Genomic DNA, 12,912 nt, shown 5'->3' with positions numbered 1-12,912 from the left:
ATTTTCGTAATTCTTGACAGAACACTAAACATACGTGTGTGCGTTGATTTGCCAAGTCCCACCATTAAGGTCAAAGGCTTTGCAACCAGCTGAATAAATTGGCTTTCTTGAAGCCTTCAGTTCAGTTAGCAATCCCCTAGCAGTTAGCGTCACTTCAAAAGAGATGCCAGATGCAGAAAGGACTTCATTCTTCATTTTGGTAAAGTCATGACAGCAAAAATTGAAGACACAGGAGCCATGAGCTCATTAGCTTTTGTCACATGAGCCAATGGAGGATGAGAGCATAGAGTTTTGTACAATCTTGTCCAAGCTGTCTAATTTTAATATTATATATGGTCTCTATTCCCAGACACTTTCTGACTTTCTTCTTCCCCCTTACAACTCTCCTTCCCTTGCCATTCAAACAAAAAAAATCTGGTTTGTTAAAATGACTGAAAAATTTGTAGAGCAATTATATATGACAATGATTCAAAATTTGTCATGTCTCTTTATTACTTATAGTATGATATGTGTTAGAATGGATATGAGAATAAGAAAAATAAAATAAATAACATTTTAAAAGTTAGGTTCACTGAAATATTTCCAGTGTTAGAGACTGATAAATATGTGTAGTATCATTTGGACAAAAAAGGAAATGGACCACTTTTAAAAGTCAAAAACCTATTAGTTTGTACTCAGCAGAGTATTATTGCTATATTATTAACATAATGGTTGTGTTATTGAAACATTTGCTAATTTGTAATTATTTAACTATATGGTGCTTCATTTTATGTAAATAAGAATTACTCTCTTTTCAATAGTGTCTCCTATAATTTTTAAGTGACACGCATAAACAATCTGCATAAGTTATTCAATATTTAAATGGTATGTGTACTATTGTTCATATTGTAAAAGATAAAACAGAAGCTTATGTCTTTTGTTAATTCTTAAAAGTACACAGAAACTAAGTTTAGATTGACTTGTGAATCTAATTCTGACTTTATATACATTATCTCTTTCATACCCTTAGCAGCTTTGTGAGGTGACATTTTTGTGCATTATTTCTCCTTATCCTACTTTGTAGAGCTTTGTACCCACACCAACCTGCAGCTCTGCATTTAACTACAGAGTACCATACTCTTTGCTAGTAGGTTCAGAACACCTGCAATGAGTTTGCCATCTATGTCGTAGACACATAACATTGCTTTCCCCTTTTGTGTAGAACATGCACCCAACAGTATAATGAGAACCTCAGAATCTTGTGCCAGCTAAAGATACACACATAAGAAAAAATATAAACTACTGAATGTATATATACATATATAAATTCTTGGCTTTCTGAATATTCAAATATAAGAAAGGATAGCTAAATCATTTCCTATATGTGAACAATTTAAGCCACAGAGTCTTTTGTACTTACTACTGGACATATAGAAAATGGATAAAAAAGATATTAGGCAAAGACACTACAGTAATGTTTCAATTTCCTTTGCAATAGCGTTTTAATACACATTTTGTTTTGGGCACAAATGTATCCACAATTGCAAAAGTAGAAATAAATTAAATTGATCATTCCAGTTTCTCTGAGGACATTGAAAATTTTTATTTAAGAAGACAAAATTAAAAGACAAAAATTGGCTTCAAATATTAAATCATTTTTTCTTGAAAAATATATGTTAGTTATGTACTTCTGCGTATGAAATACAATTTTATCATCAGTATAGTAATGTTTTCAACTTATATTATTCATTAAAACACAAATCAATTCTAACACATTCATAGTCACTAAGCATTTAAAGATAAAAGTTCAATTCATGTATTTGATGTATATTATTCTGGGCAGTAATTTATAACAGTATATCTTTAGATCATCTTTTCTTCTTTTTGCTTTTTCAGTTTTCCTTGCTTTAAAATATTCATACAAACTCAACTTCTCAGGAATGATCTGAGGTTTATTTTTCCATAGCAACAAATACATACTATATAAGATAAGAAAAAAAATGTACTGATGCTGTGAGAAATTAATAAGGAAATGAAGTGAATCTTTTAAAATTCCCCAAATAGATCTTAAGCTTCTAAGATACTTAGAGAGGTGAAAACATCAATTAAATACTTTTCTGGTTAAAAAAGTACATTGTGAAAGCTAATTCTGAACAAAAGTATGGAACAAATATACCTTCAGTTATATGTAAAATAGCTTTGAATTCTACCTGCAAACATTCTACTGCAGACTTGTAGAATTATCACTTATAATAATTTAGCATAAGGACTTGTGAAAAAGATCTAAATTTGACCAACAGTGGGATTTTCTCAAATCTAAGGGTAGTTGAATTAATTCATCTTTTTTTTTAAATTCTTCTTTTTAAATAACAGAACTCAAAGAGCAATGTTTTCTGACCAAAAGCCACTTTTACTAATCACTTCATGAGTCCTGCAATAGAATCAGCTTCTGGGACAGGGTACTTCCCTGACCACAATGGCTGACACTTTTGCAAGCTGTTAAGCAAGTGCACCTGTTCCCAGTCCGAACAATGTGAGTGTGTGTGTGAGTGTGTGTGTGTGTGTGTGTGTGTGTGTGTGTGTGTGTGTTATCTTCTGAGAAAGAGGAAGTTAAATAAATGAGTTTTATAGATCCACTTGAATACTACCTGCCTAAAATCCTCAACATCTCTGGATTTGGCTGTGACCCCAGGTAGGAGGTGAGTCATTACCCTGGCTCTGTTTTTACTAGCCATATAAAACAGCTGAATCTAGCTGTTAGACAATGGAGTAGCTCTGCCTTCTCCCTGCCCTGGAATTTGTAGAGGTCCTTCACCATGCCACCGGCATAGTAAATGGTTTTGGACACACCAGGATGAAGGACTTCTCCCACCGAAACACTTCCTTCTCCTCTCCTTTGCTAACATGCAGAATGGACCTGTCAGCCAGAACTGAGGTCTCAGCGCCACGTGGCACTTTAAAACTTCCTTCTCAGCAGCTGGGAGAAACAGGAATTTCCTCTAAGTAGCCCTGCAGCTGCAGAATTTGGAAGACTTGAAAGTAAGAATATGTGAGCTGGCGGTGATCTCAGAGGCAACCCTTTGGACAGAACTTCATACACCGAGAGAATTTGAAACAAAAACTTCTCGTCTGCTAGAGCCTGCTGGGAAATGAGAATCTTTTATGATTGGATAATGAAGCCGGTTCATAATCAAAGGCCGGCAAGCTTACAGGAAACTGCTGGGAGCTACCAACTAAATTATTTTATAAATCGTTTCAGATTATATCCTGTAGACTTTTATTCATATATGAATGTACAAAGTAAAACTGTACATATAAAGTCCTCTACAGTACAAAGAATCCATCTATCATAAAGTACATATTACAGCTTGCCAATCAATTTTATAATTTATTATTTATGAGTTTGGATATGACCAATGTGCTTTCAAAGGGGTTTTGTGACCATTATTGATTATCTTTGCACAATCCCAAAATGAGAAATAAAGGAGATTTCTTAGAAAGTAAATGTTATAAGTCTCTGAACAACAAGGAGAAATGGACTAGTAACCCTCCCATATAATTTTAATAAAATTATGTTTTTAGAAACATTAAGTACACATATTTCAATATTCACCTTCCTTGTCTTCTATCTTTTTTAACTTTGTAGAACAGAATTTGCAGATTGTGCTCATTTTCTTTTTTCTTTTTTTTGCCAATCCTGGGCTTGGGCTCAGGGCCTGAGCACTGTCCCTGGGTTTTCTCAAGGCTAGGGCTCTACCACTTGAGCCACAGCACCACCTCTGACTTTTTGCTATGTATGTGGTACCGAGGAATCGAACCCGGGTCTTCGTGCATGCTAGGCAAGCACTCTACCACTAGGCCAAACTCCCAGCCCCAGATTGTGCTCATTTTCTAAATGTACTATAATTCTTGAAAAAACAAGTAGCTATTTAAAATGTTCTTTTGAGTTCATATGGAGAAACACATATCAGTTCCTTCATCATGCAAAATGGTAATACTTTGCTGCAGGATGCAGTAGACCTAAGCTTTTTCCCCCCTAGTCCTGGGCTTGAGCTCAGGGCCCGAGCCCTGTCCTTAGACTTTTTCAAGGCTAGAGCTCTACCACTTGAGTTTCAGCACGACTTCTGGCTTTTTTTTTCTATTTATGTGGTACCGAGGAATCAAACCCAGATCTTCTTGCATTCTAGGCAAGCACTCTACCACTAGGCCAAAGACCTGGCACAGACCTATGCTTTTGACACATTTTTTGATGATGAACTATGATATACATTAAAATTTAAGCTTGGTGTAAGTGGCTTATGCTTGTAATTTTAGCTACTCAGGAGACTGAGATCTGAGGCCTGAGATTCAAAGCCAGTGTTGTCAGGAAAGTCTGTGAGATCCTTATCTTTAATTTAACACTAAACAATTAGAACTAGAACTGTTGTTCAAATGGTAGAGTACCTGTCTTGAGTGAAAAAGCTAAGGGACAGAGCTCTAGGCCTGAGTTCAAGCCTTTGGTCTGGCATACACACATACACACATACAAAAAAAAACAATATTAAGAAAAATGTATATTTTTCACAAAGAAATACGTTTTCAAAAAGACAACCATAAGGTATACAAAAATATTTATTCTAATCCAAAACTAGTAGTGTTTATCAGTGTTCTATTCCTTTTATCTTTACCTTAACTAAGTATTTCTTCACATGGCTCTGTTTGTGCTCCCTTTGGTGTGCCTGCTTAACTAAATCCGAGGGTTGGAGGGTAAGGCCATGACTTCCAATAAGATTTAATTATGAGTGCAGATATGAGCAAGATTTAGACTATTGAGCCTTGCACTTCAAAAAAGGGGGGGCTTTAACGTATTTTGCCTTTAAATCTTTTATCACCTGCAAAAATTAATTAAGTGCAGATGTAGCAGGTTCAGTTTGGATGCCAGGGTTCATTTCCTGTCTATGCTTTGTCAGACAACCTATTACACCTCGTCTTGAACTGGAGGCGATCGGAAAGCGTGGCTCATAAATCACCATTCAGCTCTCTTTTTGCTCTTTCATGGGTTGGTCTTTTTACATGGACAGATCTCTAGCTCAGTCCTCAGGAATATTCTTTAGACAACCGGCCAAGTGTCATCTGCATTTAAACCAAGCATTTGTTAAACGAATTATAACTGTGGTATAAGAATGTATCATATTAAAATGCAAGACTAAATCCAATGTCTGTGACTCTTTAATCACTCAGAGTTCCTGCAGGAGTCATCCCAAACTGGCATCTGAGACTTGAGATCTTTTCAGAAAGAATGACATGCTGACTTGTTTTTAATAATACCACAGTTGCACAACAAGCGACATGATTGCAAACCAGGGGAAGTAGCCAATTGGTTACCAAAGCAACAGCATTCTTTCCAGCACATCTGACTATTTAAAGTCTATATTCTGTAGGGAAAAGTAAATTTGGGTTCTGTTGGGTTATTTTAACTGTGGAAGTATCAATTCATTTAAGGACCATAAAAGTTGCCCTGATCAGGGCCTTCTTGTCATTAAATTGCAGTTAACACCATGAAAGTGAAACGTGAATGTTTATGGTTTCAGTACTGCTATTCTGAATTTAATGAGTTTCCACATTCAAAGGAAACACACCCTTCAGTTGTTTGCAAGTGCTAAAGGCAAGACAAGAGAGAAATACCAATCCCCTCCCTTTTAGTTACAGTCACTGAAAACCCAGCTCTGGCTGGGAATACATACCAGATCTACAATCAATATCTTGCTTATATTTAGATGATCTCTCAAGTACTTGGCGGTAATTGCAACTGAATTAAAAAAGCAGAAGCCCCTGCGGAATAAAGAAGAACAGAGAAATAAGAAAGCAAATCATGCAGGAAAACCATTATAAATAATGTTCAGAATGTTTCGTAAAATGCTATATGATCTCTGAAGCCATAAATCTGCTTCTGGGAGTACCTTGAAAGATTTTTTTTCAGTCCATCTGCTAACAATTAGAAGCTTCAGAAACATGCACAGGGCAGGTGACTGCCAGGAACCATGGTGCTAGTAGATGGGCAACAGTCTCTGGTACTTACATAGCTGCAGATTCTTCAGCGTGATGGCCTGGGGGCCGCACAATGGCAAACCCATTCTGTAAGAACAAGACAGGTTTCCAACGGTCAGGTCAGGTAGGAGGGGCTTACTTTCAGCTTTATGCTCTCCACTTTTATCAAGAACACACAGATTCTTAGAGGCTCACTCTCAAACTTGACTCTGACCCCCTAACCATGTCATAGAAGGACAGAGACAAAATACATATGATTATGTTTTCTCAGATCATGTCTCAAAAAGAAGGTTCCCACAGAGGGAAGACTGAGATGTGGGAGTTGTACCTAGCTGGCAGACATACATGTCAGCTGTTATTCTCGTGTGATTCATTTTGAAGAACAACTTTTACTTTATGACATCAACATACTACAGAGGGAAAAGAAATTCACTCCTAGTGCAGGTTTGGGTCAAGGTTTGGAAAGATGAGGAAAAGTCCAAAGTGAAAATTCTTTAGCTGTGTCCCCTCCATGGTTATTCTCATTACAGTACCAAAAAATGATAAATTGGCACTCACACACTCACATAGACACAAAAGAAACTTCAAAAAGGTGAAAAAGAGAACAATGGAAAGCCCATATTTCTTCCAGTCTATAAACTTAGCTTGGATGACTGCCAAGACTTGCAACTTTATTGGATTCTCTGAGTCAATTTCTAGCCCAAGTTCTGGAATTTTATAAAAAAAAATTCCAGGACTGAGCAGCAATCTGATCTATCCATGATCAAGGAATGCTTTAACCTCCAGATTGGTTGGAATGCATCACGGAAAGCTGACTGAGGTAACTCCAGCATGAAGTCAGAGAACTATAAATCCTTACAAAGCCAGCATGCTCAGAAAAGTTGGGTTGTCTGATGTGAAAAATAATCATCTATCACACGATTCACACCACCTTTCACTTAACTATGATTCAAGTAACATGTGCCAAGAAGAATTTTGCCTTAATGCATAATCCTAAAACTTTTGAAATAATATAAATATACTTTAGAGATTTTATTTTCTCCCTAAATCTTTAATGCAAGCAAAAAGATATAAAGAAAAATCACCTATGCCCTCGATCTTCAAACACATTTACACACTCATGTCATGGTTATTAACTGCAATGAGTTAATTTATATATTTTTTGTTTACTGTATGGAATGATCATTTCAGACCAAATTAGCAGTCAATATTGTTAGACTGTGCCCCCTCTGTCAATTTTATGCATTGAAATCTTGATCTCAAGGGATTATATTAAGAGGTAGAATCATTAAGGGGCAATTTCATCAGTAGGTCTGTCCTCAGGGATACATTCCGGATTCCTGATGAAATGGGTAGGTTTGACCAGAATTTCTTCCATTTTCCCTCAGTCTTTCACCATGTTCTAAGTAGGTAGGAAGCATGAGGGAAGTGATCCAGGCTCCTGCATTTCACAGCTCTGGAACTAAAAGCCAAGTCAACTTCTATTGTTCATTGATGAAAGTGTTTAGCATAGAGTTGAAAGTAAGCACTCCACCTGACTGGACCAGTGGAAAGCTGTGATGGGGTTGTGTGACAGCAGAGAACAGATCAAGACAGAAGTCAAATTACAAAATGCCAAGTACGGACACAAGAATGGTGATAAACATATCTCCTTTTATTATTCTTAATGTACTTGCTATGGCTCTGACATGCAAGAAACTGCAAAAGAGTGAAGAACACTCTTCAGACTCATAATAGGGTAAGATTAGAGAGTTTGAAAGGTCTTCTGAGAATGGAGAATTTCATTGGGAAGACAATAGCTAGTATAAAAAAAAAGCACAGCAGATATGAGTCATGGAAAATATAACCAATGTAAAGAAGTTCAGATTAACAAGGTAATAAAACTTTCAATATTAAACTGAAAATTGTGTTTTCTAGGCAAGGGACATGATTAAGCAAACCAAAGAGCCAATACCTCCAGTAACTAAGAGATTTAAGAAAAAAATATTGTTTTATTAGTAATGAAGTGAACTCAGATTAAACATTTAGTAAGAAATTGTATTTTTCCACTTAGAAAACTGAAAAGTTGAAAATGCTCTGTGTCGATACCTCTGCTGATATAGAAGAGTAATAAATATATCTAAGTGAAAGTAATGTATAGCATTATCTTTGTAATTTCACATATTTTCCAAATGGCTTATAAGAAAGCTTAATTATTTTCACAGTAAAAGATATTATAAAACCTAGAAAAAGTTGAGAGGTAAATGTCACCGGGGCTGGAGAATCTGCCTTCATTTAACTATTAAAGGAAATAAAGAGCATTTTGGGTAGGGGAAGCCTAAGAACTCATGTTGGGTACACTAAGCCAATCAGATTAGAGTTCATGTTGGGGAACAAAATAGAAACAATATTTTACAAATTATACAAAGCAAAACAACAATAAAAATAATTTTAATTGTCTTTCTCTTTGTAGCCAAATTCCTTGAACAAAAGGTCTGCCCTTTGCTTTACACTCCTCTGTCATACCCTCCAACATTTTGGTAAAATGTTTTAGAAACTACTTGAGCTTAGCTTGACTACGTCCTCCTTAGCAATTTCAACAAAGCTCTTCACTATTATCAAGATCCACCTAATAAGCCTTTGTATTTTCAGGAACAGCCAAATTCCTACATTCTCCATGTTTCTTCTTGTGTTCCCATTTGCTTAGCTGAAACCTGTCAGGGTTTCCTTTGCTATGTCTCACACTGGCCAACAGAAAAAGATAAAATGGAGGTTTTAGCTAGTTTTAGCTGTTGTTTTGAGATCATAAAAGCCCTTTAAAAGCCATCCAACCTCTACAACATTTCCAGAGGGGAAGGATTAGCTCACTCAGTAAAAGATAAAATAGAATTTAATAAGATGACTGAGACAATACAGCTCGTGATCCAAGTTCTGGCTCATGGCCTACAATTTTGAACTTATGCTCTCATACTCTTCTATCATTTATATAGCACACCTTTAAATTCCTATGAATTAAAATTCCTTAAAATTATAACCATTTTAAGATTCAAGTAGCCTCGGATATCTACTATTTTGGAGACCGATGGATCAAATTGTAATATCTAGCCTCAGTTCCATCAGTCTTTCAGTTACCATGTTCCATTTCTTCCCCTTGTCACAATCCAGTTCTCAGAAAGTCAGCACCTACTACTTTGTCTTTTCTCTTTTTTCTCATCTGGACTCCTTTGACTTTCTCTAATTTATAAGGTACTAAAGAAGGTCTTGGGCAGGGTGTTTGGCCTAGTGGTTGAGCACTTACCTCGCATGCATGAAGACCTGGGTTTGATTCCTGGGTACCACATACAAAATAAAAGCCACAAGTGGTTCTGTGGCTCAAGTGGTAGAGTCTTAGCCTTGAGAAAGCCTAAAGACAATGCTAAGGGCCTGAGTTCAAGCCCCAGAACTGGCAAAAAAAAAGGTCTTACAAATGGTCACCAATGGCCTTTCTGCCTTCACCTCAGTAGCTATCAACTCCATTGGCTACATCTTCTTCTTAGAATACTTAATCCTATGGCCTCTATATCTGCATTCTCTCTTGATATCCTTACCTTCCTTAGTATTTTCTAATCAGTTTCCTGCTCATTAACTATTAGGTAATTCAATAGTAGCCAATTATGGTTACAATTTAGGCTTTCTTTTTTCTCTTCTCTTTCACATTTCTCAGATAATGTCATTACTGCTGTGGATTCACAACAAGGCAAGTTGTTCTATTTCAAGAATGAAATTTCTTGAGCCACAGAACAGTGTTTCAGTCCACATTTTCAACATCTTTGCTGTGTACCTCAACATCTCTTGAAACAGAAAATATTCAACATCAAACTCCCGATCTTTACCAATCATACAATAATTAGCCATTGTGTCAAATAAAAAGCCAATGGGTTGTCTTAATGGCAGTTTCACTTTATCCTTCTTCTGTTTCATTTTAGTTCATAACCAGGTCCTATTGATTGCACATCTATTACGCAAATTTATGTGCTCATAATTATGTCTAATCCTTCTATAGTTGTCTTTATATTTTTACCTATCTTTTTGTCATTTCGGGAGTAATAATTAGCTGCCAATATTCATATGGTTCCTTCAGTATCATGATTTCTTGGAAAACTACACCATTTATGATTGCTTCAATCAACTAATCAATGAATAAACCAGAAAAAAAACTAAGGAAATGGAAAAATTTCTATAAGAAACATAAAAATGAAATGCAGTCCCACTTATCCAGCCTTTCTCTGATTTGTTGTGTTTCTTGGTCCTTATTGAGAAAGTTTTGACCTGTGCCAAGGAGGCCTAGTGTATCTCCTATTCCTTCTTGTAAAGTTTTCAATGTGTCGGCTTTACCTCGAGGTCTTTGATCCATTTGGAGTTAATTCTAGTGCAGGGTGACAAAGAAGGATCCAACTTTAGTTTTCTGCAGGTGCTTAACCAATTCTGCCAGCACCACTTGTTGAAGAGGCTGTCTTTCTTCCATTCTGTTTTTTTTGGGGTTTTTTTGGCTCCCTTGTCAAAGATTAGGTGGCCATAGGTCTCTGTGGTTTAATATCTGGGTCCTCAGTTCTATTCCATTGGTCTTCAGGCCTGTTCTTGTGCCAGTACCAAGCTGTTTTGATCATTAAAACTCTGTAATAGAGTCTAAAGTTTGGTATTGAAATTCCTCCTGCACTGTTCTTTCTGCTAAGAAGTGTTTTTGCCATATGGGGTCTTTTATTATTCCATATGAAATTTGGGATTGCCTCTTCTATTTCTTTAAACAATGACATTGGGATATTGATGAGTATTGTGTTGAATTTGTAGATAGCCCTTGGCAAGATTGTCATTTTCACAATGTTGATTCTTCCAATCCAGGAGCATGGGAGGTTTTTCCATTTCCTCAGTTCTGCTTTAATTTCCTTTTTCAGGGTTTTAAAGTTTTCATCAAAAAGGTCCTTTACATTCTTAGTTAAGATAATTCCTAGGTACTTTATTTTCTTTGAGTGTATTGCAAAAGGAGTTCCTTTCCTGATTGTTGCCTTGTTCCTCTCGCTGTTGGCATAGAGGACAGAAGTTGATTTTTGAGGGTGAATTTGCATTAAACTGCAGAGCTTCTGTATGTCAAAGGACATAGCTAGAAAATTAATTAGGAAGCCTAAAGAATGGGAGAAAATCTTCACTAACCATACAACGGACAAAGGCCTCATATCTAAAATATAGCAACAGCTAAAAAAATTGAATCACTCAAAAACTAATCTCCAAAAAAAACAACCATCCCATTAATAGATGGGCCAAAGACTTAAAGAGAGTTTTCTCTGAAGAAGAAACAAAAATGGCCTATAGACACAGGAAGAAATGCTCGACATCTCTAGTCATAAAAGAAATGCAAATCAAAACAACTCTAAGATTCCACCTCACTCCAGTTAGAATGGCCAGGATCAAGAAAACTAATAGCATCAAATACTGGAAGGGATGTGGCCAAGAGGGATCACTACTACACTGTTAGGAGTGCAAATTCGTTCAATCACTATGGAAAACAGTATGGCAGTTCCTCAAAAGACTAAATGTAGAGCTTCCTTATGACCCAGCAATTCCACTACTACCAATTGTCCAGAAACAAGGGCATACTAAGTCCACTAGAACAATGATGTTCATTGCAGCACTATTTACCATAGCAAAGATATGGAACCAACCCAGATGTCCCTCAGTTGATGAGTGGATCAACAAGATGTGGTAGTTATACACAATGGAATTCTATGCTGCTGTCAGAAAGAATGACATTGCCCCATTTGTTAGGAAATGGAAAGACTTAGAAAAAATCATATTAAGTGAAGTAAGCCACACTCAAAGGATCATAGGCCCAATAGTCTCCCTCATTTGTCATAATCAGTAGAAACCTTGGGCTCTCCTAGCAGAGATTTACAATAGAACAAAATCTAGAGGCATTAGGCCAAATAGTACAACACTAAATGTAAGGACCTCCAGGATAAGGAAACAAAAGCCAAATAATGAGTGATTGTTGTCCTTAATGTACTATGTTATCGCTCATCTCTTTCGCCATCCCTTGGTTATCTCATATTGTTACAATTTTTCACCTTGTTATCTGATATATTTTATATGTACTTAATTGGTTATTTGAAATTGGATAGGGAAGGAGGAAAAATCAAGATAAGCGGGGGAGGGTGGGAGGGATATGGGGACCATGTCATGAGAAAGAGTATCAATGTTTGTGATGTTATGCACCTTCTATCAGGTGCATAATGTAACCCTTCTATTAATCACAATAAAAATTATTTTAAAAAAGAACCATAAAAAATAACTGAAGAAGGAAATTTTAGAGAACCAATAAAAGATTGAGAATTCCCTCTCCAATGTTTATGGATTAGAAAAAATAATACTATGAGAATAACCATAACATAAAAATGACCTACAGATTCAACTCAATCCCCATCAAAATCACACAAAATTCATAGAAATAGAAAAAAACATTAGTTGTAAAACTCATATGGGAACAAAAAAATCTTTAATACCAAAATCAAATCTAAGCACAAATGAGAAAGCCGGAAGTATCTCAATATCTTTAAATAATGTGACAGCAGCCTGGTATTTGTAGAAAGACAGATATTATATCTATTTAGGTAGCAGTCATACTGGCAAAAGGCTGACTAACATACTTGGGTGAAATAGACTGAATATATTTTAAATAATAATGTCTGTGTTTCACAATATGTTCTGAGCTTCTTAGACAGGGAATTTGTTAACATTTTCTGCACCTCTTGATGGTCCAGGCAAAGATTTGTTATACATCATGCCACGTAGGTTAGGTTTTCCCCTGTGTCAAGAATACATTTTGCATATTTGACTATTTTTAAATATTCATTTTTATATTTTAATATTTCAAATATTCAATGCATATTTTTCAAG

The 12,912-nt window shown here is 36.0% G+C and overlaps 1 protein-coding gene across 1 annotated transcript in view; it reads right to left on the bottom strand.

The window, feature by feature from the left end:
- Window positions 1-12,912, bottom strand: part of LOC150063042 (histone deacetylase 9-like) — an 89,644-nt gene that overhangs the window by 39,772 nt on the left and 36,960 nt on the right. Inside the window, exons 3-5 of the mRNA XM_090333626.1 lie at window positions 6,038-6,093; window positions 5,703-5,790; window positions 1,113-1,247 (exon numbers count right to left, since the gene is read on the bottom strand). Of these exons, the coding sequence (XP_090189752.1) occupies window positions 1,113-1,247; window positions 5,703-5,790; window positions 6,038-6,093 (279 nt within the window). The remainder of the gene's footprint in view (window positions 1-1,112; window positions 1,248-5,702; window positions 5,791-6,037; window positions 6,094-12,912) is intronic.

The sequence above is a fragment of the Megascapheus bottae genome, chromosome 5, assembly GCF_031878675.1.
Source record: "Megascapheus bottae isolate mThoBot1 chromosome 5, mThoBot2.hap1, whole genome shotgun sequence".
Lineage (NCBI taxonomy): Eukaryota > Metazoa > Chordata > Mammalia > Rodentia > Geomyidae > Megascapheus > Megascapheus bottae.
The sequence above is the reverse complement of the archived record's forward strand: the minus strand, read 5'-3'. Positions and strand labels throughout refer to the sequence as shown.